At 34.4% G+C, this 27,080-nt stretch overlaps 1 protein-coding gene across 1 annotated transcript in view; it reads left to right on the plus strand.

Annotated features, from left to right (window-relative positions):
- Window positions 1–891: 891 nt before the first annotated feature.
- The window catches only part of LOC144450734 (nuclear receptor subfamily 1 group D member 2-like), a 50,806-nt gene continuing 24,617 nt past the window's right edge, over window positions 892–27,080 (plus strand). The window contains exons 1-2 of the mRNA XM_078141428.1: window positions 892–916; window positions 3,026–3,120. Coding sequence (XP_077997554.1) covers window positions 892–916; window positions 3,026–3,120 — 120 coding nt within the window. The remainder of the gene's footprint in view (window positions 917–3,025; window positions 3,121–27,080) is intronic.

Here is a 27,080-nt window from a genome sequence, read left to right on the forward strand (position 1 = left end):
AGCAATATATAGCAAACAGTCAATCGTCGTGATGCCACTGCAATTAGATGTGTTCCGAACTTCGGACTCGTTAACGATTCTAACTATATCGTCACTGGGGGCGCTCCCACTTTCTTCCCTGACACGCACTGATGTTTTCTGTTTTCATCGCTAGGCACACTAGAAAAAGTAGGTTACATACACATCGCTGGGGTTATGGTGTCATTATAATAAGAAGGTCCCACCCATATTTGTACCGCTCCCAGTCATTTGCTGGTCTAAAAATTTGCATAGCCAAAACAACTTGTTTTTATCTTAGCAAATAAAATATGCATCAAATTATCATAGTTTGTTTAAAGCTGTAAGTGAGAGCGGTGGACAAAACCAGTATCCATCTGTATGAATTTCTTTTGTGAGCAGTAATAACGATACAAGTGCCATGTACGCTATAACTATCCGACCAATCAGGCACAGCGTTATAAATAACATTCTCTTCATTACTAGGTCAACGTACTAGCATGCAAATAGCTTTGTAACGGAGGCACTAGATTAGTAGGCCAATGTCACCGAAAGGTCGTTGCTTTGTTTCTAGTTCGATTGCCCTTAAAGTGATTCCAGCGAACTCAATGTGCTCTTTGCAGCGCATGTAGTGAGAAAAACTTTCCTCGTCGAAACAAACTTTCCCGTTGGAACGAAGTGTGACCGACATTTGTTCCCCCGGAAATCATAATTGCGTAGACATACCGTGTCCTTGTAGCTCAGTTCAGCCGCGCCGCGCCGCCGGTCGACCCACATAAACAGGCTACATAACTTACGAGAAAATATTCGTCCAGTGCCTTGCTCTCTGTAGCAAACCAGCCACAATTTGCAAGATAAAAAGGAAGACATTCAACAGAAGAAATTAAGACGAAAATGGAGCACATTCCATCAACCATAGGTATGTTTTCGTAATATTATTGCGACTTTTTTTTTTTATAGCGAAAACCTAACCAGTCACGTTCACGCAGAGCGTGCATGTTGTTTACTCACTCACTGGCTGACTTTGGATGAGATGTTCCCCCTCTGTCATATTATGTAACTTTTAGATGTTGTCGAAAGGTTTTAAAAGACGTCGATTTTATGATTTAAATTCGACATTCAACAATTAGAGAATTATTTTTCAACTGCATACATATATTTATATATATTTTGCGCTCCAAATGGCAGTAGTCCGGAGTTACTGTCGCATGTTTCTTTTGTTTTTTTTGCAACAATTTCTTTCACTTTGTCATTATTTTCACGAAATAAAGTAGTTCTGAAAATTTGTGATTCAGGTGTGAAACGTGTTGTTTTACTTTATTCAATTGGCATAATGAAAACCCATAAGCTATTCACAGATTTCCATGAGTCATGTGAATGTGTGTGTGTGTTTCGTTAGAGAAAGTAGGTGTTCATATGGCGCTGTGCCAGAACGTTGTTGAAATGCACCGCGTACCATGTCAAGGCCTGAATCTAGCTCGGTACATGAATCTCTGGATATGACAATTGATATATGGAATCGTACCTGTACAATTTGCGTAATAAATAAAAACAAACTTAAGACGCTGAACATAACAGTTGAAAGAATTAATTTATACTTGTTAGTTGTAACGAATTTATCATTTATGTACCACCGTGACTGGGCACCAGAAGACAGACGAGACAGATTTATCCGTATCGCTGCAGAATATTTAAATTGTCCAAAAGACCTTGGTCGAATCACTTTGCACCATGGTCCGAGACAAATTACTGAAAGCAAACCAGTGACTAAAAAGTGCAATTCTGAATGAGTTTGCGATCACCAAATTATCGAATCTGTTATCACCCTTCTTCAACTGTGCAACTCTGTGTAGCAAAATTTAGTGTGGCCAAAGTCGACAAATCATTCGCGCCAGTACAAGTGTCTGTAAAAATAGTACTAGTAGTAGCGTGTATGATAGCGTACACAGTTTAGTGTGTCGAATATCAGAAACAGTTACTGAAAGAACAAAACGTAAACGCTGTAGAATATTTTTCATAACAGTTACATTTTTCGGTTGTTGATATATCGTGTATATGTGACTGAAATAAATATGTTTTATGCCAACGCGAAATGGAATGGAAGTGAAATGACGTCACATATTGTTACTATACTGGGACGCACAGTCAGTATGGACCGCTCCTGATTTCGAGTAATATTTAGTTCGTCTATAATGGCGATAATAATGGAACCAAAGTTTTAAATGAAAGAAAAAGAACTTTTCTTTGAAAATTGTGGTGTCTTTAAATGTAAATTCTTAATGTAAGTATTTCTTGTGGTGGGGAATGAATTACTTATATTATAAAATCATGAATTAAAATATGCAGAATTAAAGCAAAATTTTGTCAGAATTCCTTACTGCTTTTAATAAAATATTTCAACATTAGCTCCCTCTTTTTATAAGAGAAAATTGTATTTTGATGAACCAAAGATAAAATTTTGAATGTTTGGGAATTAAAATGACTTGAAAATATCAGGAAAAATTTGCAAATTGAACAGAAATGGCTACTGCTTCTGATAAGCATGTAACATTTGTAATAAATACTATAGTTGTGAATGTGAATAAATATTTGTATTTTTAGCAGTGTCTATTTTTAACTTGATAGCCCATATTTACTTAAAAGCAGAAATCCATATGTTTTTGTACATTATTTTCACAATTGAGTGTTTTGATAATGTTTTGGTTGCCATGGAAATTGATGGGTGCAGGAAGATTTCTGTAAAAGTATTCATAGATTTTCATACCCTGTACATGTACTGTAATTTTGGTCTAAAAAACAGAACACTGGTAAATTTTCAAACACAACTTCCGTCCTTAACAGAAAAACAGCCATTGCCTTTGTTCAGTTTGAATTGTGTAACTGATACAAATTGACAAAAACTTGAAGTTAAATCTGTTTATAAAAAGACCCGTAGTGTAGAAAAAGTATAGAAATAAGGGTAATTTCAGACATTTGAGATGTTTTTAGTTTTGAACTTGATAGAAAATGTTCTTTATCTGCATTTTAGATTTCCAATATGACGGTCAAAATATACTGTGTCGTGTATGCGGTGACAAAGCCTCTGGATTCCATTATGGTGTTCATTCGTGTGAAGGCTGTAAGGTGGGTGGAGTCTATTGGTTATTTCCTGCAGGCATTTTAAACTCTCGTTTTATTTTCAAATCAGTTCTATTTCAGGCAACAAATTGCCATTGGTGACAGATTGTTTGTTTGTGTACCCTAGTTAAGTAAGAAATAGGAGAACATTCAGCCAGTCTGTTTTTTTCATTAAAAAATACTCTCTAAGATTTTTTCCTTATTTAAATTATTCAAATCTATCCTACCTGAAAGAGAAACAAAATCAATTTTGATCAGTTTGGATAATATCCTGGTTATCATTTCATTCACCACACTATCAGATATTGAGATAAATACATTGTGAGAATGACAGTAATCACATGTCAGTCATGTGACGTGTAATTTGCATCATGCTGTCAGGTCAAAATTTTAAAAAGCAAATCAAAAATAAATTTGAAAATTTCTTCTACGACTGTCTTGATTGAGATATAACAGTAATTTAGATGAAACCCAGGTACATAGTTTAAGTATCAATCAAATGTGTAAGTGCAAATTACAAATATGTACAGCAAAGGTAAGTTTTAATTTCTTCAAATTTGGGGTTGTTGTCATCTGAAAGACTAAAGTTGAGTTGATGTAATCTGGAAGACTGATGGAAAGGTGCGATGGTTGACTCCAGGAATAGGGCAAGACAATCAGAAGACAGGTAGTGTGTTGATTTATGTCTTTGGGTTTTGTGTGTTTTATGAATTAATTAAAAAAAATCACCAGAAATGCAACTTGTTTTTCCCGAAGTATTTTATGTACAGTGATTTTATTATACACATAATAATAGCTTAGTTTTTATCTACTGCTTTCTCACTCTTTGCAATCATTACCTCTGGTACAGACCCATAAAGCCACAATGACCATTTATACTTCCTCAATTACCTTGGGAGCATAAAATCTATTGCAGCCTGTAATAGTACTAAGGTTTAAAGAATTTACATTGCAAACTCTATCCTACCAGGTCCCCAATTATATACCTGAGTTTAATACCAAACCTTGACTTTAGCCTTTCTGAAGCAAACAGCAGCGGCAAGTCTCAAACACTCACCTTGCAGATTCATAGCCAGTCATTCTAACCATTTGACCATCATGAGTCCAGCAGTTTATCAGTATTTAATAGTAACTAAATTAAAAAAATATCATGGAATACAATGAAATTTGTCAATGTACAACATAACATAAAGTGGGATTGCTCATTGTAGAGATTTCTGTCAAAATGACTTCTGACTCATTTTCAGTTTATACTCTGATGATTGTAAAAAAAAATGACATGAAAACCAGTAATGTTTCTCATTAAAATGTATTATTTCTTGTCACTAAAGATATCCACTCAAATTTATGTTTGGCCACCTTATGTCTCAAATTGTCTACACCAGTTTCAATTATGAGAAAATAGAATTGTTTCTTCACCCTCCTTCCCCGAAAAACAAAAAACAAAAACAAAACAAAGCATGGTCTCGATCCTTTCTAAGTGCTGTTTTCATATTGCCATATTATCTGTATTTATGGCAAATAAAATGTCTCTCCGCCCACCAACTAAAAAGTTTTTCTTCTTGGATGTACATATTAGTTATTTTCATTATGCCATGTTTGCTAGATGTATAAGATATGCCCCCCCCCCCCTCTCAAAACAACTAAAGAAATTCTCCTCCATATTTTAAATTCCTTTTGGCATCCTGTTTACTACACGAATTGCATTCATGAAACACAATACATATACATTGAAAGGTGTGTACAGCTGTAAAGAAACCTAAGTGTTCACAAAGTGAATCACATAGGGGTGTATTGATTGCTGTGTTTGTTATGTTTATCAACTCCTATTGTCATACCTGAAATTTGTCAGGGGTTGACATTTACATATGCTAATATCTGCTGATATTTCTGTCTCGGATGCATACACTCGGGTTATATAAACAGCTCAGTGGAAAATGTCAAACGTACGTACGTGTTGCCACCTGTACACGTACTGGTGTTTACATACAGTTACATTTCATGAATTAATAATTTATTGTGACATTTGTTTGGCAGAACAGAATTATTTAATATGTCACCTTGTCATACAGATACTTACACAGTTTAATTAAAAGTATACTTAGTCAGTAATATAAGTATATCACAGTCAAAATGCACCGTCATTGTTGACCATTTTGAATATTAAGGCGTCCCCTCTGCTGAGATCTGGTCATGCTAACATTTCTGTATTTTTAATCTAGTCATGTATGAACCTCTCAATAAGCATGGAAGGGTCAATCAATTGTATATCTGAGTGTTGTATAGACATATAGTAAAAGCTGTACATCTGTCTGTCTGTCTGTCTGTCTGTCTGTGAGTGTATGTCTAACATATGACAAGTATTTTGGCCTTTTGAATATTTTTGGTACATTTGTAGATGTAGGAAAGTTACATGTAGATAATTTACATATATTCAAATTAGTAGTCCAGTTTAGCAAATTGAAATATTTCAGTAACTTTCTATTGAATTCTGTTGGTCTAACAGACTACAGGGCTTGAAATTAACAGTAGTCCCATGTCCACAGACTACCAATTCTGGTCATGGGGCTACCATAATTTGTAGCTCGTAGCCCACTCAGGCTACCACTGATTATGTGATGAGGATGGAATATTTATGGACATGAAAGTATTTTAGTAATACACATGAACTGTTTCATACAAACTTTCTATTGGTCTAACAGACTGTATTAACCACTGTACAGTGTACATGTATATCTTTAAGTGGTACTCTAGATACAATATCAGTCTGTGTCCAGGATAAGACTATGGAATGAAATGTTTCAGCAACAATTTTTCTACTGGTCTGCTATAGACTACTAACCACTGTATAAATTTCAATAGTCTAGAAAAATGTTTACCAAGTCTACTAAATCTGTGAGCCCTGGACTGATTTCATGCTTGTAATGAGATCATTTTTTGGTCAAAAAACTAACATAACCAGAAATTATTCTGACACATAAATTATGTTATTTGATTACTATGGATGGATTAATATAATTGTCTTGGCTACAAATCTGTGGATTACAATGTTCTGCCGAGAAAGAAAATATATAGTTATCTCAGAAATGGAAAGGGCTGGCTTCACCATAGAAACTTATTTAAAATTACTCTAACATAAGCATTTCCCCTTCTTTATTTTGAGCTTTATTTAAATTTTAATCAAAATTTTCTGAAATCCATTTCTATTCAATTGTAATTCATCAAAAAGTTTAAAACATTTTCATTTTTGAAAAAAAATGTGGAAGTAGGTTAGCTGTCATTCAACCTCTTTACTGTTGTCATGGTATCCAACTAATCCTACTAGACATTTGCTGAGTGATTCTACTGTTCGATATAAATATGTTAATCCTCATAACCAGGACACATATGTCTGCTTTCAGACAGAGATGATATAGTAAAGAGAATCCAACCAAACATATACATACAAAAGAGACTGCTAAAAATGAGTATCACCATAGAATTTCAAAGGAAACAAATGAATAGAAATCTATATTGGGAACCATTGATCCCTAGCATGTACAGTAAAAACTAGTGTTTATGGTTATGTCGCCATTATTGTAATATGTCGTATAACATTTATTGGGGGTTTTTTTTAGTATCTATGTTTTTCTATTTCTATGAGGCATTTTGATGGCCTGAAATAAAGAAATAATAATAATAATAATGATAATATTAATAATATTGATTTTGGAAACAGCAACTAGTGTTTTTGGATGATGAGAGTTTTCTGTTACAGAGGAAAGCCACTCCACAAAATAAAGGCAGTTTCGAAAATTTTGAGTTCCGGAGAGTCAATTCATGATTTCAGCTCTCATAAATTGCACACAGTTGCCAAGAAACACCAAATTGAAACTTGCTTCACATTCATTATCCTCAGTAGCAGTGGCCCAGTGTTTCATCATGGGCGTTAGATGTGTATATGCATTAGATGAACAATAAATATTCAAGACTTCATTTGATGGTAATAAGCACTTAGTGATATTGTACTTTGTGTAGAATTGCAGACTCATAGCTAGAATAACTTCAAATTTAGTTACTGTTTGCCTAGATTAACTTTAAATTTAGTTACTGTTTGCTAGACATTTCAGCTCATTTCATGACATGGCCATGTGTTTCCATCGCCCCGATCATGTGTATATAACATTATAGTATATTGACCATGTTGGCACAGATTGTAATTGATGACAAAATGTAAGATAGTACAAATAATATCAATTCTTCTTTATCTGGCCAGTGATATAAGGCCTAATATAAAAAATTGGTAGATTTTTAATTTATTTTTTTCTGTAATATTTCATATGTGAGTGTCTAGATCAGGTAGTTAAATTTTCCGTTGTTTTCCATATGGTCTCTGTGTTATTGGTTTCTTCTCATCAGATATACAGCCATTACAGATTGGAAGAACAGTTTTATATTGTCTTTTTAAGTTGATGTCGAAAATTGTTTTATAAATTAAAATATCCAAAATAGATATCCAATCCTCATCCATATGGCCACTTTAAAGGAGGGTATCTAAGCTAGGTTTGAAAACCAACGACAAATCTCTGGACAAATACAGATCGTTGCTATGCCACCAAATCTGTCAACAAATAAAAAATGCACTTCATCGGGATATTGTTGGGGACTACCTGGTATGTCTGGATGAAGTGCTCTTTGTTTGCTGAACTTTAAAGTTAATCTACAAATACCTAATACTAAAACTTATCGTAGAATTAAACAGAAATAAGTGTTGGTACAACCTGATAGATAGAGATGATTGTATGAACAAGTGGGGAGGATTTTTTCGATAATCAAAACTGTTGCAGTTTTCAAATTTTGTGTTCCCAAAAATGAAATCACAGTTATTTTTTGTATGATGGGTGAATATCTAGTTAGAATTACCAGTTTCTAAGCATAATCATTGAAGTAGTCCTTCTTTTTCTACACCACTAATCTCTTTCTACACAAGGTATCTCAATACACTTGGTTTGCTTACATCAAGCAGGGTATTGTGATTTGAAAATATCCCCATAAGCTGATTGGTTACAGTGGGGAGTGGTTACATATTTTTGATCTTTCCAACATGCAAATGAAATCATTAATATGTAAATTGATAGAATTCAGTTGTAACTTTATGCCGGTACAGCACTGATGTAACTGTGTATGTCTGAACAGGGTATTAGACACAGATCAGCAATGCAGACTGGCTATCATTTCAGATTGAGAGAAAGGCCATGGACAGGATTAGTTTCCCAGATGATTATATTCATAGTCCTTACTGGAATTAACATCATCCTTTGTTCTCTGGTGAAATAACGTTCATTTGTTCGTTCGTTCATTTGTTTGTGTTCGTTCATAAATCAGGTTATAAGTTTATTGTTTAGATCTGTTTTGGCAACAACAGATCTCGTCTGTTCAGTGAAGTGTCAAAACAAGACCACTATGACCTAGTAAATTAAGTAAGTTCACTACATTTTAAACATCTTCCTGATAAACAAAACCATAAATTTCTTCATGTATTTTATAAGGTCACATGATTTTTACAATATGATTAATTGAAAATTGGCTACATTCAAAAGCTGTTAAAATTTGTGAGTCATAGCCTTCAGTAAATTTCAGTCATGTTTTCATTACTCATTGCATTTAATAGTCCTATTAAGTTTTGAGTTTCTATAAGTTACACAATTTTTGAATACTGCTAGTTACATCTTTGAATAAGCTTAAAAGTGTTGAATTATTCAAAACATGCCTGGTATTGATAATACAAACATGTAAGTTATTTTGCTAGCTAGGCTGGAATGCACATTTTTGACAAACTCCTTGCACCCAGGAGCAGGACAGAAATGTCAGTAGAGATTGCAGACATACTTCTACCATTACCAGATGCGGTTCTACAGAATTCATTGTTTGTTTTCTATTTTTGAATGCCCTTTGCTTGAAAGTACAGTATGAGACAGTGAATGTGCTTATTCTTTGTTCAGTGTTTTGTGGACTTGAAATCCTTTCAGTGGTCTAAACAGCTGGTAAATTCAAACCAAAACCTATCATTATAAAGTTATCAAAGAACTCAAACAATAAACATACACTAGAGCTGAAACTGGCACTTTATTTCCCATCAAGTAACCAAAAATATATTCACTAAAAATGTACAATATTATGAGTAAGTTTTTGTAATAATAATAATAATAATAATAATAATAATAATAATAATAATAATAATAATAATAATAATAATAATTTATTGTTTAAAGACCACTACACAAACATGTCTCAGTGGCCTGAACATTACAAAATGAGAAAGACTAGCAAAAGAGCAACAACAATAATACCTAACAAAACATTTTCATTTTCATTTTTATTTTTATTTTTCAAAAAAAAATTCAAGTTTCAGCTAGTGCAGAAGTTTAATTTTTATTAAAAATATACATGTATATGCTATATTTCTGTAATGAATGTAAACTAATATATGTATTTGTACAATCAAGTTTGCAAAATAACTGGTGAATCATTCTTTAGACATTACAGGCACAAGTTGAGTTGATAAACTTTCTACTCATGTGAACATACTTAGAAAATCACTGTTACTATTAGGATGCTTATTTTAATATAGCGTTTAATGCAGATGTATTCATTCTATAACATTACAATAGGTAACTTGCAAACCTGCCATGTTGAATGTTGCATCATGGGAAATGGGATAATTAAATGCTAATCAATTAGTATTGTAAACAATATTGTTACATTGTTTGTAGCCACAGATAATCAATTCAGTCACTCTGACCATTGTGGGAGGTTTATTTTATCGATAGCTCCAGATTAGTTACTATAATAACCACAGATAATCCCATAGTCCTTTGCATCTGAGCATGCTCAGTCTGGATTGCAATTTCCTTATTGTCTTCTGTCATTGTTAGAAGAATTGATTGCATAATAAGGGTTACCTCAACATTTGCTTTATATACTTAAAAGTTATGCCATTGTATTGTTTATAAGTTATATTTGTGATACTTGATTTGAGTTCAGTCAGTTGCAAGTGATTGTTAAGTTATATTTTACTAGTGTACTTTCAGAATGTCAGGCAAAAAGTACACCCAAAATATTTAATTATAAACTCAATGTTTCGTTTGACCTTTCCAAGCACTGAAATCATGACTGCCTACATTATTAATAAATGTATAGTGATATTATACACAGACTATTAGCTCCTTTGAGTTCCATATACCAAAGCAGGTCATCAAATAAGCAATCTGTCTTTGTTCCTGTTTTCACTGAAACAACGGAAATTGCTGCTATAAATATCTAATATTCCTTTCTGAGGATTCCACTAAAGTAATTCAAATATTTATTAAGATACCAGTCGCCATGGATATCGATAAACATTATCAGTTATTTGAGATAAAGTTACATATTTTTAACGGTACTTTGAAATAAATATACAGAATGATGTCAGTCATGACTCATTATGGAAATTGGGAAATTCAACTGACTATGGCGGTTTAGATCAGTAATACAAAACCAGTCCTGGTATTGCATTCTTGATCTAGATTGAAAGATCCAGTCAGTGTTTCCATTTGTGCTTTAACCTGAGTTAGCAAGCGTAGTCACAGTAAACCAATCATTGGATCTGTCAGAATCATCCAAGGATAGAACTATTAATTTGAATAAACTAATTTCAGATTTCTGCAGTGAGGTAAGAAAAGTGGTTTGTGGCATTTTAGAATTAATGAAATTAAATATAAATAGACAAAAAAATCCCCTTTGATGATTTTGTGCATCTTCCACTTAATGCGTTATATATTTATATCAAATATTAACACTTCCTATGTTTAAACATTAATACACTCTACAAGAATCAGTGTACAAATCAAAAAATGCTATAATTCCACAGCTTTTGTTGATTGTCTAGAATTACTTTACAATATTGTATCTGGGGTGGTAATGTGTCATTGAACTGTCAGCATGTCCTTTTAACTGAGCTAAAGGGTCAGTTGAAAGCGTTGCCCTTTTACTCAACTAGTAGGTCATTATATGTATGCAGTTCATGATTCAACAATTTGTACCAAGTTAGGGAGACATAAAAGAACTATTGACCAGTTAACTTTGCTCATAATTTTCAACCAATCAGCAACTGAGTTGGGAAAATATAACAATGCAGTGTTATTTTGAAGGGTAAAGAATAACGCTAAGTTTGAATTGAACCAGTAAAGTAATGAATGCACTGACCCCTAGTTTAATTCCTCATCTCCATATTTGAAATGGTAGTGATCGAATATATACATGTACATTTCAAACTGGCAAGGCAAAATGTCAAATGGTAGCTAAACAATTACCCAACTTCAGACTGTACTGAGATGTCAAATTGTCTAAGGGGCAACATCAAAGGTTCAATATAATATATCTAACTTAATTGCTTAAGTTAGGTCCCAGACCCCCCCACCCCCCCATCTAACTTAACTGACCTAAAATTGAAAATCGTTTCAGACTCATACTGTATACTTCCACTTTCAAACAACGTACCAATATACTACTGAATTATAAATAAAAACAGAAAACCATTTTAACCGCGTACCGCTGATAAATCGAACCAAGTGTACGCAGTGTTATAGGTAAAAGCAGCCTTGAAATTGTATGACGTTAAATCGTTTTTGACAGTTGAGAAATTAATTTGGCCAAAACACCCCCACCCCCGAACTAAAGCAATTAAGTTTTTTTGTGAACATCGATCTTTTGATGTCGCCAGTAATTTTAGGAGAGATAAATAGACGCCAGAGAAACTTAGCTTCGTTAGCCTGAAATGTGACTAAGACTATAAAATTGATGACTCAAATATAGACACGTCAACATGCTAGGGAGAAGTTTAGTGAATGCTGCATAAGATAAAAGCTACATATAAGGTATCCATCCATCCAGACAGTCAATTCAGTTCAATAGGGAAATTGCAATCCAGACTGAGCACGCTAAGATGCAAAGGACTGTGGGATTATCTGTGGTTATCGTATTACCTAATCTGGAGCTACTGATAAAATAAACCTCCCACAATGGTCAGGGTGACTATGAATTGATTGTAACAATATTGTTTACCATACTAATTGATTAACATTTATTATCCCATTTCCTATGATGCAACATTCAACATGGCGGATTTGCAAGTTCCCTATTCAATATAACTTTTTTGTCCTCATTGGAAACTCTCTTTAGCTTCATCCCAAGGAGACAAAAATATAATTTACAGTAAATTACACGCAAAATATAGACAACTGAAGACTAAAACACTGTATACATATAATAATGGAAACAAAGAACAGAATGTAATTTAGATTAAGATTCAGCACAATAAGATGTTGATACATTAATTCTAAAATACCAGTGGACTATGAACCTGAATTAAGAAAAATGTTGGATGATCGATCCATTTTTTGAGTCATGTGTAATATTAGGACATGACCTCAGGCTATATATAGTGGCATATTCTGTCCAGAGACAAGTTCTACATACACGGAAAACATTCACTTGGTGCTATAGTCAGACTGTTTATTAGGGTAAGGAGTGCATGGACTCAACATCTGGAATGGACATGGGGGCTAGTATAGTATTTAAATTTGCCAAGTCACCTTTCAATTGTTAAATCTTACTGTGTATAAGATAATAATAAAGATGTATAAGATAGTGGAAAAATATAAATTGCAAAATGAAACATCAGGTTTTGTTGACGTGTACTACAGTATTAAGTATATAGTTAAAGGGTTTCATGCCCAGGGCCTGAACATGCCACTGTGTGGTGACATATTACAAACCTGTATACGTGTATGTACATAATACTGTCAGTATCCGCATAGAGATGACAGACGTTGACATACTTTCATATGCCAACAAGTGATATATATATCTAAGTACGTTGGTAATTTGGTTAAAATAAACACAGGTTCAGTATCTGTTTTTGACTGCTGGTCAGTGTTGATTGCTCTGTGTGTGTGTGTCACAGTATGATGGATGTACAATTAATCTGTTTTAGTCTACACTGAATTAAGTATGACCTTGACTGACTGACTGACTGTCTGAAATAACAACTGCCTTTATATCTTACATGATTTGTTATCTGGAGTACAGTATGCCCTACTTGCGTACAACAATGCCAAATCAGCTATCAGAAAGCTCAAACTAAAACTGATTATGTGACATGATGATGTAATTCAACTCATGATAGGCAACTTGTCTGTGATAGCCAGTTTTTCTCAGTCTAAAGACAACCCATGCTGTGTTGTTTTTTTTGTAGGCTTTTCAGCATCTTCCACCGAGGATATTTTTGTTATCTTCTAGAGTGTATTCTGTCTTGGTTTAATACATAGTAATTATAAAGTGACAATAATCTGCATATTACTAAGTAATCTACCAAATGGAACAACAAATTTGATTTGACTCATGTTTGTTGAAATTGAACATCATGGCGATAAACTGAGGCTGACATTTATTTCAAACACAAGAAAGGCATAATTTCAATTTCAGGTGCTTGCATGCTTTTTTGCATTCATAATGAGAAATAATTTTGTGTAGTCAAACAGTTCAGGCACAAATTTTCTCATGTTTTGACCAAAAGTTTAACTCAATATTTGCGCAATATTTCACCAACACAGATTGGATGATTGTCAATTTTACAAATGAGTACCTCAGGTCCTTGATCAGTCATTTTAACAAAACAAAAGTTATTTATATGTACATGTCCATACATGTAGATATACCCAGTTAATATCATTATCACAGTCTGAGTCTGAAGATTACTTCTTCAGAAGTGACATAACAGATTTACCAGTATCTTTGTCTGACCATCACCACTTTTCACCTCAGAATACAGCATTATGCCCTGTCCCTGCCTGAATCGATTCAAAACTGAATTGATTCTGAATCAATTAAATGAGTTTGTAAAGATTTATAATCTGTTAATATGAGACATAGTGTGAAAACTGAGCAATGGATTTGAATGAATTCACTTGTACTTGCATAAATTAACCAGTTTGAAACCACCCCATGAGGTGCTTTCAAACTGAAAATCAGTTCAAATTGGTTTCAGTAAATGTGGGCCAATGAGGAGAACTGATTTGATTTTGTATTTAGATTCAAAATTCCATATGCAGACAGCAATGTAAGGTTATTGTAAAGAATCTGTTATCATTTACCCCATAACTAAATTATAGAAAGTATCATTAGCTGAGCAGCAACTTTTTTCCACAACATGTACAATATTGTCTCCTTCTTGGTTAGGTAACTGTCACAAGAATCTGTTGCCATCCATCACCCCCACATGATTTTCTGAGCAATCATTTTTTGACCGCAAGACAACATGACTCATTCTTTGCAATCATACAGAAACTTAAGACAAGTCTATAGGTTTGAACACACCTAGCCCATTGTTACTAACTTTGATAGATCAGGCAAGTGTGGAATCAGAAAGGTGTTGTTCATTTTTGACTCTTACTCTTACTAAGTCTTAGTAACTGAACAACACAGGTTTTCCTTGGCACCTGCCCAAAGACTAACAACACAGGTCCTCCAACTCAAACACAAAAACAACACAAGTTTTCCCCAGTACCTGCCCAAAGACTAACAACACAGGTCCTCCAACTCAAACACAAGAACAACACAAGTTTTCCCCAGTACCTGCCCAAAGACTAACAACACAGGTCCTCCAACTCAAACACAAGAACAACACAGGTTTTCCTTGGCACCTGCCCAAAGACTAACAACACAGGTCCTCCTACTCAAACACAAGTACAACACAAGTTTTCCCCAGTACCTGCTCAATGACTAACAACACAGGTCCTCCAACTCAAACACAAGTACAACACAAGTTTTCCCCTGTACCTGCTCAATGACTAACAACACAGGTCCTCCAACTCAAACACAAGTACAACACAAGTTTTCCCCAGTACCTGCTCAATGACTAACAACACAGGTCCTCCTACTCAAACACAAGTACAACTCACGTTTTCCTAGGTATACCAAAGTTTCCTCCTGCCCAAACACTAATAACACATGTTTTCCCCAGGCACCTAAGTTTCCTCCTACCCAAACACTATCAACCCAAGTTTTCCCCAGATACTAATTTTTCCTCCTGCCCAAACACTAACAACACATGTTTTCCCCAGGTACTTGAGTTTCTTCCTGCCCTAACAATGCACATTTTTCCTAGATACCAGGGTTTCTTCCTGTGTGAACACTAAGGTGCTGTTCAGTGGTTATATCCTTATTAACCTCCCTAAATTATGTGTGGAATAATGATTAAAATATATATTTATTGAAAAATAGAAATTATATTTTTAAATATATGTCATAATGAGCCGACTTTTGAGATGCTGACACTTGTCATTGTTCCATAAATGAACTTTATGTTTTGATTTAATGACATTCTAGTGCTCTCCAAAGGTATTAATACAAGATATGGACTATATAAATTTTGTATATTGATGTGCTTGGATTACAAAATCCTGGAAAATAACTTTAAAATGCTATAAATATGGCATAAAACTGTTGAAAAATTGGTACAGCAGAAATGGAGGTTATTTTAGTGTGGTGAGCCACTTTTTTTTTTACAGTAGATACATTTCAACACCAGACAAAACAGGACCACACCCACACCCACACACACAACTACACCCACACCCACACCCACACACACAACTACACCCACACATTATCCATCATAATCTTTGTTTCTTATAAAGTGCATTACATTAAAAATAAATACAATATGCTGTACAAAAACAAAACCAAACAAAACTTAAAAGACAAAAAAATACTCTATTTGAAAAACAAGCTGTTAAAATGTCTACTACATTTTATTAATTCCATTCATGAATATGTCATATATGCATCCATATGCAGCTGACATGCACATGCTAATTTCATTCAAACTTGGCAGAAAGGTGACGTACCAAACTGGTTATATTGGCATGTATATCTTCTACTAAGACTTGTTTAGCCTTAAAATTAACTTCCTTCAGATATCTATGCATCAGAAAGCTGAGAGATTAATTCAGCCTTCTGCAGATATACCTGGCAGGCACTGCTGAAAGGTTAAGTTTAGAAAGTTAGGGACAACAATTAGTTTTCCAAAAGTGTCAGTCTGAGATTATAATCTGAACAAATTTCAATTTAGACGAAGTACTTCATGTTCTTTTTACTCTACTACCCATGGGCAATAAGTTTTACTTGCCTGGCAACAGATATCATAGTGACAAGGTGTACTCTGTAACTATATTGCGACATACAATAAAACCCTGTTAATAAGTGGGCACATCATAATCTGTAGAAAGACTGCTTGACCCAATTATACAGTACGCTAATATTGGATGAATAATGATACTAATAATAACACAAATTTATAACGTGCCTTTCCTCCTGAGAGCTCAAGGTGCTCACAATTATTACCCCTGGCACGGATCAACGGCAGCACTCCCTGGGGAGCATACAGTCCATTGCAGCCTTTATAAGTGTATGATTAAATCATTCACATAGCAATCTCTATCCTACCAGGTCCGCAATTATACAGCGTGGTTGACTGAGGCACAATCATGGTTCAAATCTTGCCCATGGACTCATTGTCTCAAGGAACTTTCTTGACTTACACACTATTCTTTGTACATGTATATGTAAACTAATCATATGCATGAAGTCTGTAGATAAGAATGTTTTATTCACAGAAAGTGGCACGTACAAGCTAGCACAATACTCAAGTGAAAATACTTCCATGAAACTTCGATTAAACTACATTTATATTTTCTAGTATAATATTAATGTCAGTACATGCCTTCTATAACATTTCAATTGTCTTCTGGCGTTATTAGAACAGTTGATTGCAGAATTAGGGATTTGTTCAACATTTATATGTGAAATTACACATCATCAGAGCATGTACAGTAATTTCTTAATACCAAATGTGAGTTCAGTTAATTGCAAGTGATGATACAGTGAGCTAACAGTGTAATGTGTAGCAATTATATATTGGATGATAGCAGTATATGCCCCACAACTTATAAGGCCCGGTTACACGATGCAACTCGACGAGCAACACACCACGCAATTCGTTGCATGCGATGAATTGCATCATGTACTCGCTTTGTCGCACGGTCTTGCTACGTCGCTAGGTTCGTCGCAGAAGACTCGACCTCTATGACCTGTAACTTTTATATATCTACGCATGTGCAACAGTTAGCGCTTGCGACTTACCGTGCAACTAGTTGCTTCGTGTACACGCTCTGTCGCAGTTGCTAGCCTCGTCGCATTGCTTCATGAGTTGCATCGTGTAACTGAGCCTTTATGTTCAGCTTGTGCCCCCCCCCCCACCCTTTAATTACATCAGCTGAAAGGAAACAATTTGGTTAAATTGTTTATTGTTTCCTATACATATGCATTCCTTGTAAGTTTGATAGATTAGCACAGAGTTTGTCTTGTAAAACCACCTGTCAGACACCAACAGTATGGAAATAACAGCTGGCAAATCAATCCTTGTGGTACAAATTTTTGGGTGTCTGTTTCAAATATGGAAAATTTCAGACATTAATACTATGGGGTCAGTTTGTACAAGATCTCCTGGTATGTCTAGTAAGAGAATGGCAATGATGTTGAGTGCTCTGTCACATTAGTTTGATCTGATAATGATACCATGTGGTAGACATTTCCCATTACATAGATAACAACCTCAGCTGCTACAAGATAGCTACTCTCAATGTCTGTCATGGCTCAATTTCTGTCAGGCATGCATTGAATTTTGAAGTATTGAAAACATTCTATTTGATAATGGACTGAGCTGGCTATTGCTGGTACACAGTCAAGCCATATTACATGTAACATACCTATTTTCACAGATATGCAAGCACACATGCACGCTCAGACAGCACTCCAGACTAGCAAAACAGGCACCACGCACATACACACATACATACACAATGTATGCACACATATACACTTACACACACACTACACACACACACACACACACACACACACACACACACACACACACACACACACACACACACACACACACACACACACACACACACATACATACATACATACATACATACATACATACATACAAACACACACACACATTCTCTGAATAGTTACTTTTAATCATAAAAAGCAATACTGTTTCTGTACTTTTCTGAAAAAAAAAGTGAAGAGAAAAGACTGATACTGTAGCTATTACAGGGTTCATATTTAACTTTTGGGCTTGGTAGTCAAATTTATCCAAGTATTAAACTGTTTCAGCTACAATTTTGCCTTGATTTCCATTAGTCTAACAGACTACCACATTATAAATTTGGTAGTCTAGATACAATGTTTTGGTAGTCTATATGTCCTACGGTAGGCTACATGTAATTTCAAGTCCTGGCTATAGGATGATAAAAAAATTAGTGAGTACTAGCAGAATTGCATGTATGTATGTAACAAATTTAATAATGTAAAAGAACACCTGTTAGCTGACAATGCTGCAGTGACATGATTTCATTTCTGTAATCCTTTTTAACCGTAATCTACATATCATACAATGCATTGCTCTAGATTAATCAGATATCTACAGATATGAACACTTAGATAATCCTATTAATAGGTAGGTCAACGTGTTTCACTTCTTCTTATCCTGATAACATGGAAGTTGTCTCAGGGTGACACTGTTTTTTTTAATGTTTCTCATTACCTGACAAACCCAATTTTCAGCTCCGACATCAAAATAAAAAAAAAATATTTTTATTTTCTCCCATCCTTAATATTTTGGCAAACAACAAGAATATGCCATTGTCGGGACTGTTCATGTCATCTACAGTTATGGTGACGATGGCGTCACAATTAACAAAGCATTTTTTTTTCATGACGGGATTATTCAATGGGGGGGGGGGGGGGGAGCTGAGAACATGTCAATTGGGGGGAGGGGCTGAGAACATGTCAATTGTGTGGGGAAGCTGGGTATGGGAAAGGGATTGTTACCAAGAATCCAATAAAAAGAAGATAGAGAGGAAGAAAAGGAGAGGTAGCGAATTATGAAGAAGACGATTTTTATTTTTTTTATTTTTTTTAAGCCGACCAACCGACGCATAGTTACCAATGAAAAGTAATGAGAAACAATGTCATAAAAGTAATAGGGTCATTGTTAGACCAGTTGAACTCAATAGAAAATTGTCTGGCGCGGCTGCCTCACGATGATATTGTAGATGGCACGCTCTGCATGGAGAATGCACATAGTGTTCATGTATATGGAACGCACATGCGTAGTCACTACGCCACAATGCATCCTCGGGTAAAACCACCGCAAAAATTTCGCTTAGTATATAGGACGCGCATACGTACTAGTCATTGAGCCGTTACATGGCCACTTTGCGGATGCTGTGTGAGCTAGCAATTAATGCATGACATTTTAATAAATATGATATGAATGTCAATTTTTTTAATCAAATGAACTAGATTCATAGAACTCAATTGTAGCCATAATATTTATGAACTACACCAATATTTAGGTAAACCCAACTTTGATATCAGTTCTGAAATCCAGATGACTTGATTTTGATGTAAATGTAGATATTTTGCTCGTCAAATTTATTCATAATTTTTTTTTTAAATTGCTGCAAAATCAGCTATGTTGGCAGCATATTGTATAGTCAGTTGTGAAAACAATATGGTTGAATACACTAATATCTTTTGATTTTTCACTGAGATTGGTATACGTGTATTTTGCCATATGGCAAGTACTATTAGGAGCATTGTGACTCTCTGAATTGAATCACTATGGTCTTAAAACTAGTACGGGTCAAACCCTTCACCCACATAAATATAAATAATTCTCAATCTGGTTTAATGGAACTTTAGTTAGTAACCATATTATTTCAGCCATGCCTCCATATCTAGGAACTCCTCTATGTTGAATTGTAATAGGTCTCTAGCCAGCTTGTTATTTTTCTACGAAATCAAAATAGGTTTCTCAGTTAAGTACATGTATGTCTGCCTGTTGTGTGAAAATGGGTCGTCAAATTAAATGGATTTGTTTCCTTAAGAGGTGCTGCTGTTAGTAATGATATACTGGTCATATCGATCAAAATAAACTACAATTATTTTACAACTATTTGACTTTTGATATTGGAAATATAAAAAACACCATCTCAAAATATCACCATCTCTAACACCACCACAAGCACCACTACCATCATCACCACCACCACTATCACCATAAACCTTCATAATCACCACCACCACCACCATCATCATCATTACCACCACTGCCACCAAGATCATTGTCATCACCACCACCATTGCCATAACAACCACTGCAGCACCACCATCATTGTCATCACCATCACCACCACCACAACCATTGTCATCACCATCATCATCATCATCATCACCACCACTACCGCCATCACCATCATTGTCATCATCACCATCGTCATCACCACAACCACCATCATCACCACCATCATCACCATCACCACTTAGTAACCATCACCACCACCACCACCACCACCACCACCATCATCATCATCATCATCATCATCATCATCATCATCATCATCATCATCATCATCATCATCATCATCATGCCCGCTATCATAAGTAGCCAGTGACAACACGTAAACACTCATCCAGGTGCCATTCTTTTGATGTATGTTAACAGCTAACATATGGAGTGGTTTTGTTGAGGACAATGAGAACTCGGAATCAACTTCATTTTCTATATAGTTTGTATGAAACACATCCCTACCATTATGGGTACATATAAACAAGTATATTAATAAAACGTGATCACATTTCATCCGTTCAATTACTTTGGGTTATAAAACATAATGAAATTGTCTATTAATAGATGAAACAGTTTTCCATAGGTAATAAAACACATCTAATACTGTAGTATAATTATTAATATGATAGAGCGACCTGAATTATTTCTGTTTTTCAAGACAAGACTGACCTCATATTTCTTTACTCCAGTGAAATAATTAAAAAAATCAATGCCCTCTATGGCAAAAATGAGAGAAAATTCAAGATGGCAAGATGAGGACCTTGAAAGAATGTATTTCATGAAAAGTATCATTCATTTTTGAAATTCTTAGGTGTCAGTTTTACTTTAAGTCATTAAATAAGCCGCTTTTTGTCTTTTGGCAGATCTCGCGAGATCCTGTGTGAGTCATTGCATCCAATATTTTATATGAAATATTTTCTTTTTGCAATATTTTAATTTTCCAATCATAGCTAGTCCTCGACAGTTGTCTGTCAGAACTTAAAGATTGTGTTCGAATTATTAAGGACACACTAATCTGAGAAAGAAGTATGCCAACTTGAAATTTGTGTCAGTGGGATAAAAATGAATGGAAATGTAATGTTTGATAGTAGTTTCCAGTCTAGTCTACCAGTGTTGTGAAATGTTGTGTATTTGAAATTATATTTTCACCAGAAAAGGTCAATTTAAGAACAAAACTAGATAGATAATCCAAATGTTGTTTTTTGTCTATAAATGCCACTACACAGAAATGTAACGTTACAATTGTTGACAAGTATATCCTCAACAGACTGGCGTTGTTCCAAAATGACTACTTTGAACTGATAAAGTATTCAACCTACTTGATTTATGAATATTCATGAGTTCCAAGAAGTGATCTGTTTTCGTACTTTTACCTAGATAACCAGAATAAGGTCAACGAGTTAGAAGCCATGTTATTGTAACAATGGAATAACTTTAGTAGCTTTGCTTAGGTTTTCATGCCCTGGTAACAGAATGAGAGAAATCTGGTAACATTTACATACAATTAGTTCCTGTACAGACTGAACCATAACAAGGAAGAGAAAAATAGACCTGGTAATATGTAAAGAGAACTTGGGTTATAATTTTACACCCTGCTAGCTTACTATTATTACTTGTTTTTCATTCAATATTTCAGTCTACCTTTATGAAATACCTTATAATCACCTCAAAATTACATTGCATTTTTTAAAATTAAATTTAAATTTAAATTAGTGTTGATTAAAATTTTTACAAAAAATCGTATTTCACGGGTTATATTAAAAATCTTAGAAGCAGTGTGCATGTATATCAATTCTTTTGGTGAAAGGAGGGGCAGGCGATTGGGGGGGGGGGGGGGGTGCGCTGTACAGTGCCAAGGAAATAAAATTTGTATCATGAATAATTTATTAAATGATAATCTTCATTTTACATTTCTGCCAGAACTTGATAAATTTAGAAATTATGGAGAAAATAACGTTATCTTAATGGTTTCGAAAAAAAAGATTGCCATTTGCACACTGTAAGATTTTTGAAAGATTTCCTTTCTGCAAGCAGTACAGTGCCCTTAGGAAACAGTAACGCCTTTGTGACGATTATGTAGAATTGGAGATTTTAGCCATTTATTTATTTAGTATATGTGAAGGAAATAAACGATTTATTTGTTCAATGATTGTGTATAGAATTAAAAAGTATATTTCCCCTTATTTGAGGAAGGGATAGGGTCAAACATTCAATGACTCAGTTTTGTAGGCTATGTTGTTGTAATTGTAAACCTTCCTTTGTTAATAATTGAACTCATTGAGAAATGTCTGATCTCTTGTTGGTTGATATATAAACCATTAGGCCTAACAAAAAAAATTGTGTGGTTCTGATTACGCTCAATTTTAGAATAGGTGGGGTAGGTAGATTTTTATTTTATTTTTCATATGTAAGTGTCTAATTCAGGTCCGTTGTTTTCCATATGGTCTCTGTGTTATTGGTTTCTTCCCATCAGATGTACAGCCATTACAGATTGGAAAAACAGTTTTATATTGTCTTTTGAAGTGGATGTCATTTTCTGAATCCACTATTTCTTGCGAGACTTCACACAATTTTTGCAATTTTATTGGGTTCTTTCTCAAATACGTAAAAAAAAAATATTTAAGGTCAGAGTAAAAAACCTAAGTGGGGTCAGGTAACTGGAACCAAACAATTTTTTATTTATGCCTATTAGGTTAAACCTAATTAGATAGAATGAGATAATTCATTAACAAACTGTATTGATGTCACAAAATCACATGAACCCAAATACACACTGACTCTTTATATAGATTGACACTGTATGTATGCCACTACTTGTATCTACTCTACTGATAAACTATGGTTGACTGGAATAGATAAACAAAACTGTGTTTTTCATGTAGAACGTAATTAATTTGAAAATTGAATGGATTACAAACTTGTCCCATTTCAATACATGTGACAAATTGACCATTGTAGCTTGAATACTTTTGTACAGTTGTAAAGATCAGTGCTACTATGTATAGGTGCTACTATGTAGCTGTAGATCATAAAGAGTGCTACAATGTATAGAGAGTGCTACAACCTATAGGTCTTAAAGAGTGCTACTATGTATAGGTGTTAAAGAATGCTACAATATTTAGGTCTTAAGTGAGTGCTACAATGTATACTTCATAAAGTGTGGTTGTCATTTGCATAAATTAGCCTCTTTGCTGATTGGTTGTATATTACACTTGTGTGATTTGCATAAATTAGCCTCTTTGCTGATTGGTTGTATATTACACTTGTGTGATTTGCATAAATTAGCCTCTTTGCTGATTGGTTGTATATTACACTTGTGTGATTTGCATAAATTTGCTTTATGCTGATTGGTTGTATGTTACACTTGTGTGATTTGCATAAATTGATCTCCCTGCTGAATGGTTGTACAGTACACTGTGTGATTCACATAAATTTGCCCGTCTTTGCTCAGTGAGCTTGCAGAACAAATTGTTTACAACAATAATTTCTTAATTTCCTATTTATTAGTAAAATTTATTTGATCAGTTGAGATATAAAAAAAAAACTTACAGAGGAGAAAACTTCCTCCATAATACTGAGTATGTGACTTACATAACACCCAAAATATGTATGTTACTATGAGAGTTTGAGACCTAATCAAACACAAGGTAAACAAGTATTTTTAAGTAAGCAGAAATCGTGACTATATCTTTAATACATATGGCTATAAGTAAAACAAATTAATGGTGAGTCATTTCTCAGCTTATTGTGGCATGATGCGGGTTCATGGGCTGCTGCCTTTCAAAGGTTTTTTAAAGAGAATACCACTATACATAAAACACATCTGTGCTCAGAGTAGACAAATTTAGTCAACCTGTGTGACCCTTTAACAACAAAAAACAACATCATAAATTTAAACATATGGGCAATACATGTATATAAATAGCAGAGTGAACGTGTCAAATAACACTTTCAAAAAATAAAAGGATTGCTTAGGGTTTATAGGAAATGCTCAAGTAACAAAATGAAACACATGTATCCAACTTTATCTATGACTAAGGGATGATCACGCAATGTCGCAAAACCCCCCTCCTCCTAAATGAATGTCCACAAATGCTGCATCGACACATTTATATATGATGTAAACCATGGTGAAAATTGTAGAGGTCACATGGCTATACATGATTGATGTAATGTGAAAAGATGATGGTAAACACATTCAAATACTGCAGCACTGTATATCACATTAGAAGTAAATTTTAATCAACTTATTAACATCTCGGTAGTAAATATATACAGAATCTGTTAGGGACAACTGCACAATGTTCCACCAGCTCAACAATGAACGTCGTTCGCTTAGGTCAAAATTCCCACATCACAAGTGTGACGTTTATATATGATGTAAACTAAACTAACCAAATTTAGTTGGAACATTTCACTCCTTGAATGATAACAGATTTTGTATTTACAACTGAGATGTTGATAAGTTGATAAATTGATAAATTTACTTCAAATGTGAGATGTATGGTGCTGGATTTCTGTAGCATTTATTGTGTTAACATCGTGTTTTTACATTACATCGATAATGGTGTGACCGCTACAGTTTTCATCATGGCTTACATCATATAGAAATGTTTAAGATGTCACACTTGTGAGTATTTGTTTGGGGGGGGGGGGGGGGTATCATGTGACCTAAATGGACAACGTTCGTTGGTTGAGCTTGTGTGACATTGTGTGACCATGATCGTTCCTTAGGTATAGGTGTGATCATTAATTGTCTGCTTTATGATTTCAGAAATATGATGAACCCAGCAAAGTATGTTTGGTAAAAAAAAAAAAGTCAAAGAACTGTTTAACTATTAAAACTGACTTAAATATCACCAGTGGTAATATTTCATTATCATATAATAAATTAAATATTTAGCACCAAGGGTGCTAATAACCTTGAGAAAACTGGTCAGTCTATTTTTACACTTATCCTAGGTGACCTAGATATACTTGCAGTTCATTTACCCGGGCATAACCTCGCCTGAATATTCATTAAGAACAGCTGCAGAGTATTTGAAAACTATCAAAGAGGGTATTTAATACTTGAAAATGTCTAATTGCACTCAAAATGTTGATTCTCTAAAAATTGAAATTGTGGAATTTGATTATTGCATACTGAAGTTTTGAGTGTTCCAGGAAAATGCCATTCATAAATTTAAATGAAAACTCATTAAAAGACCAGCTGCATTTTTGTTCCTAGAAACTTTGAGTTAATATATTACAGTACTAAAAAACATTGCTCTTTTTTTGTATTTTGTAAATGAAACTTATAAAATTTTGTGTAAGGGGACACGAGTTGAGTTGATATTTGGGGGGGGGGTAAGATTTCGCTGTATACTCAAAAGGCACTCATAGCATTCTATGTATTGAAACATATGTAACTATCACTTGTAATTGATTGAACTCAGAGTCATATCAACTTATATATGAGCCCATGACGCATTTTTCATACATATGACAAATGTATCGGAAATCCCTACAGTGACATACAGTATACTAGAAGAATTTAAGTTAGATTTTATGTAAATATGTTCGCTTGAGTTTGTGTCACTTTAGTCTTGGTTACCCAGACTACCACCACTGGGGGCTCTTCTACGAGACCACCCACACGAGAGGAAACCATGTGTCACCTACCCTGCACCGGGGTCACACAGTACATTTCTTACATAGTCATAAAAAATGGGCTTACGAGGCCTATTTGTTATAATTTAGATGTATGTCACTTGAGAAGTGATAACTTATCGCGAAAGTACCTACATCGCTTAGCCTACAGTGTTTGACGTGAAGTATTCCCAGCATGCATTGCTCTGATAGCTACTTCCTGTGCAGGCTATTTGGAATCTTGTTTCCCCAGACTCTCCCTTGTGGTGGTCTCATAGGCAGAGCAGCTGCAAAGGAGTCTGGGTAACCGAGACTTAGGTGTCACTTTAAGTTCCAAGGAAATATCCTTCATGTATAAGAATTTCAGAAAAAACAGCTGCGTGTTTGTGATTTAAAAAAATTGTGAAATGTGTACTACTACTAGCAATAACTTGAAAATTTTACATGCAAAATAGCTGATTGTGAAAATCATCAAATCATGGACTGTAGATACAAAGACAAATGAACCATGGACTGTAGATGCAAAGACAACATACAGACTGTTCATGATATGTCCCAGGAAAATGTCAGTTACATTAATAACACAGATAGTGAGACAATTATTGTCACAATTAGAGATTTTATGACTTCAACAATTTTGTTAAGTGCCTATAAACTGGACTGTGAAAATAAATCACCTCTCTTTTTGCATATTGTAAATTGTTTATCCTTCAGTATCGTGATGTATACAGTTTCATTATGGCTGTATATCCATCATAAATTATTAAATTCCATAAAAACCCTTGTTAGTAGTTTCAATCGATCAGTCAAAATTTTATTGTACCAAGACTTCCAGCATAGCTGTAAATTTCCTCATAAATTTTTTTAAAATGTCCAAAAAAAATGTCAACACTTGTAGATAAGATCAAAGAAATTCATGTATTAATAAAGTCTTTCCATATGATGACTTTGCCAACATTCATGAATTATGAAACACTAAAAAGCTTGTCAGCGTTTTTCTTTCAAAAATATTCATGTATCAGTTTCATTATGACAGAATTATCAGATTGTA

This window comes from Glandiceps talaboti, chromosome 20 (genome assembly GCF_964340395.1).
Source record: "Glandiceps talaboti chromosome 20, keGlaTala1.1, whole genome shotgun sequence".
NCBI classification, from domain to species: Eukaryota; Metazoa; Hemichordata; class Enteropneusta; family Spengelidae; genus Glandiceps; species Glandiceps talaboti.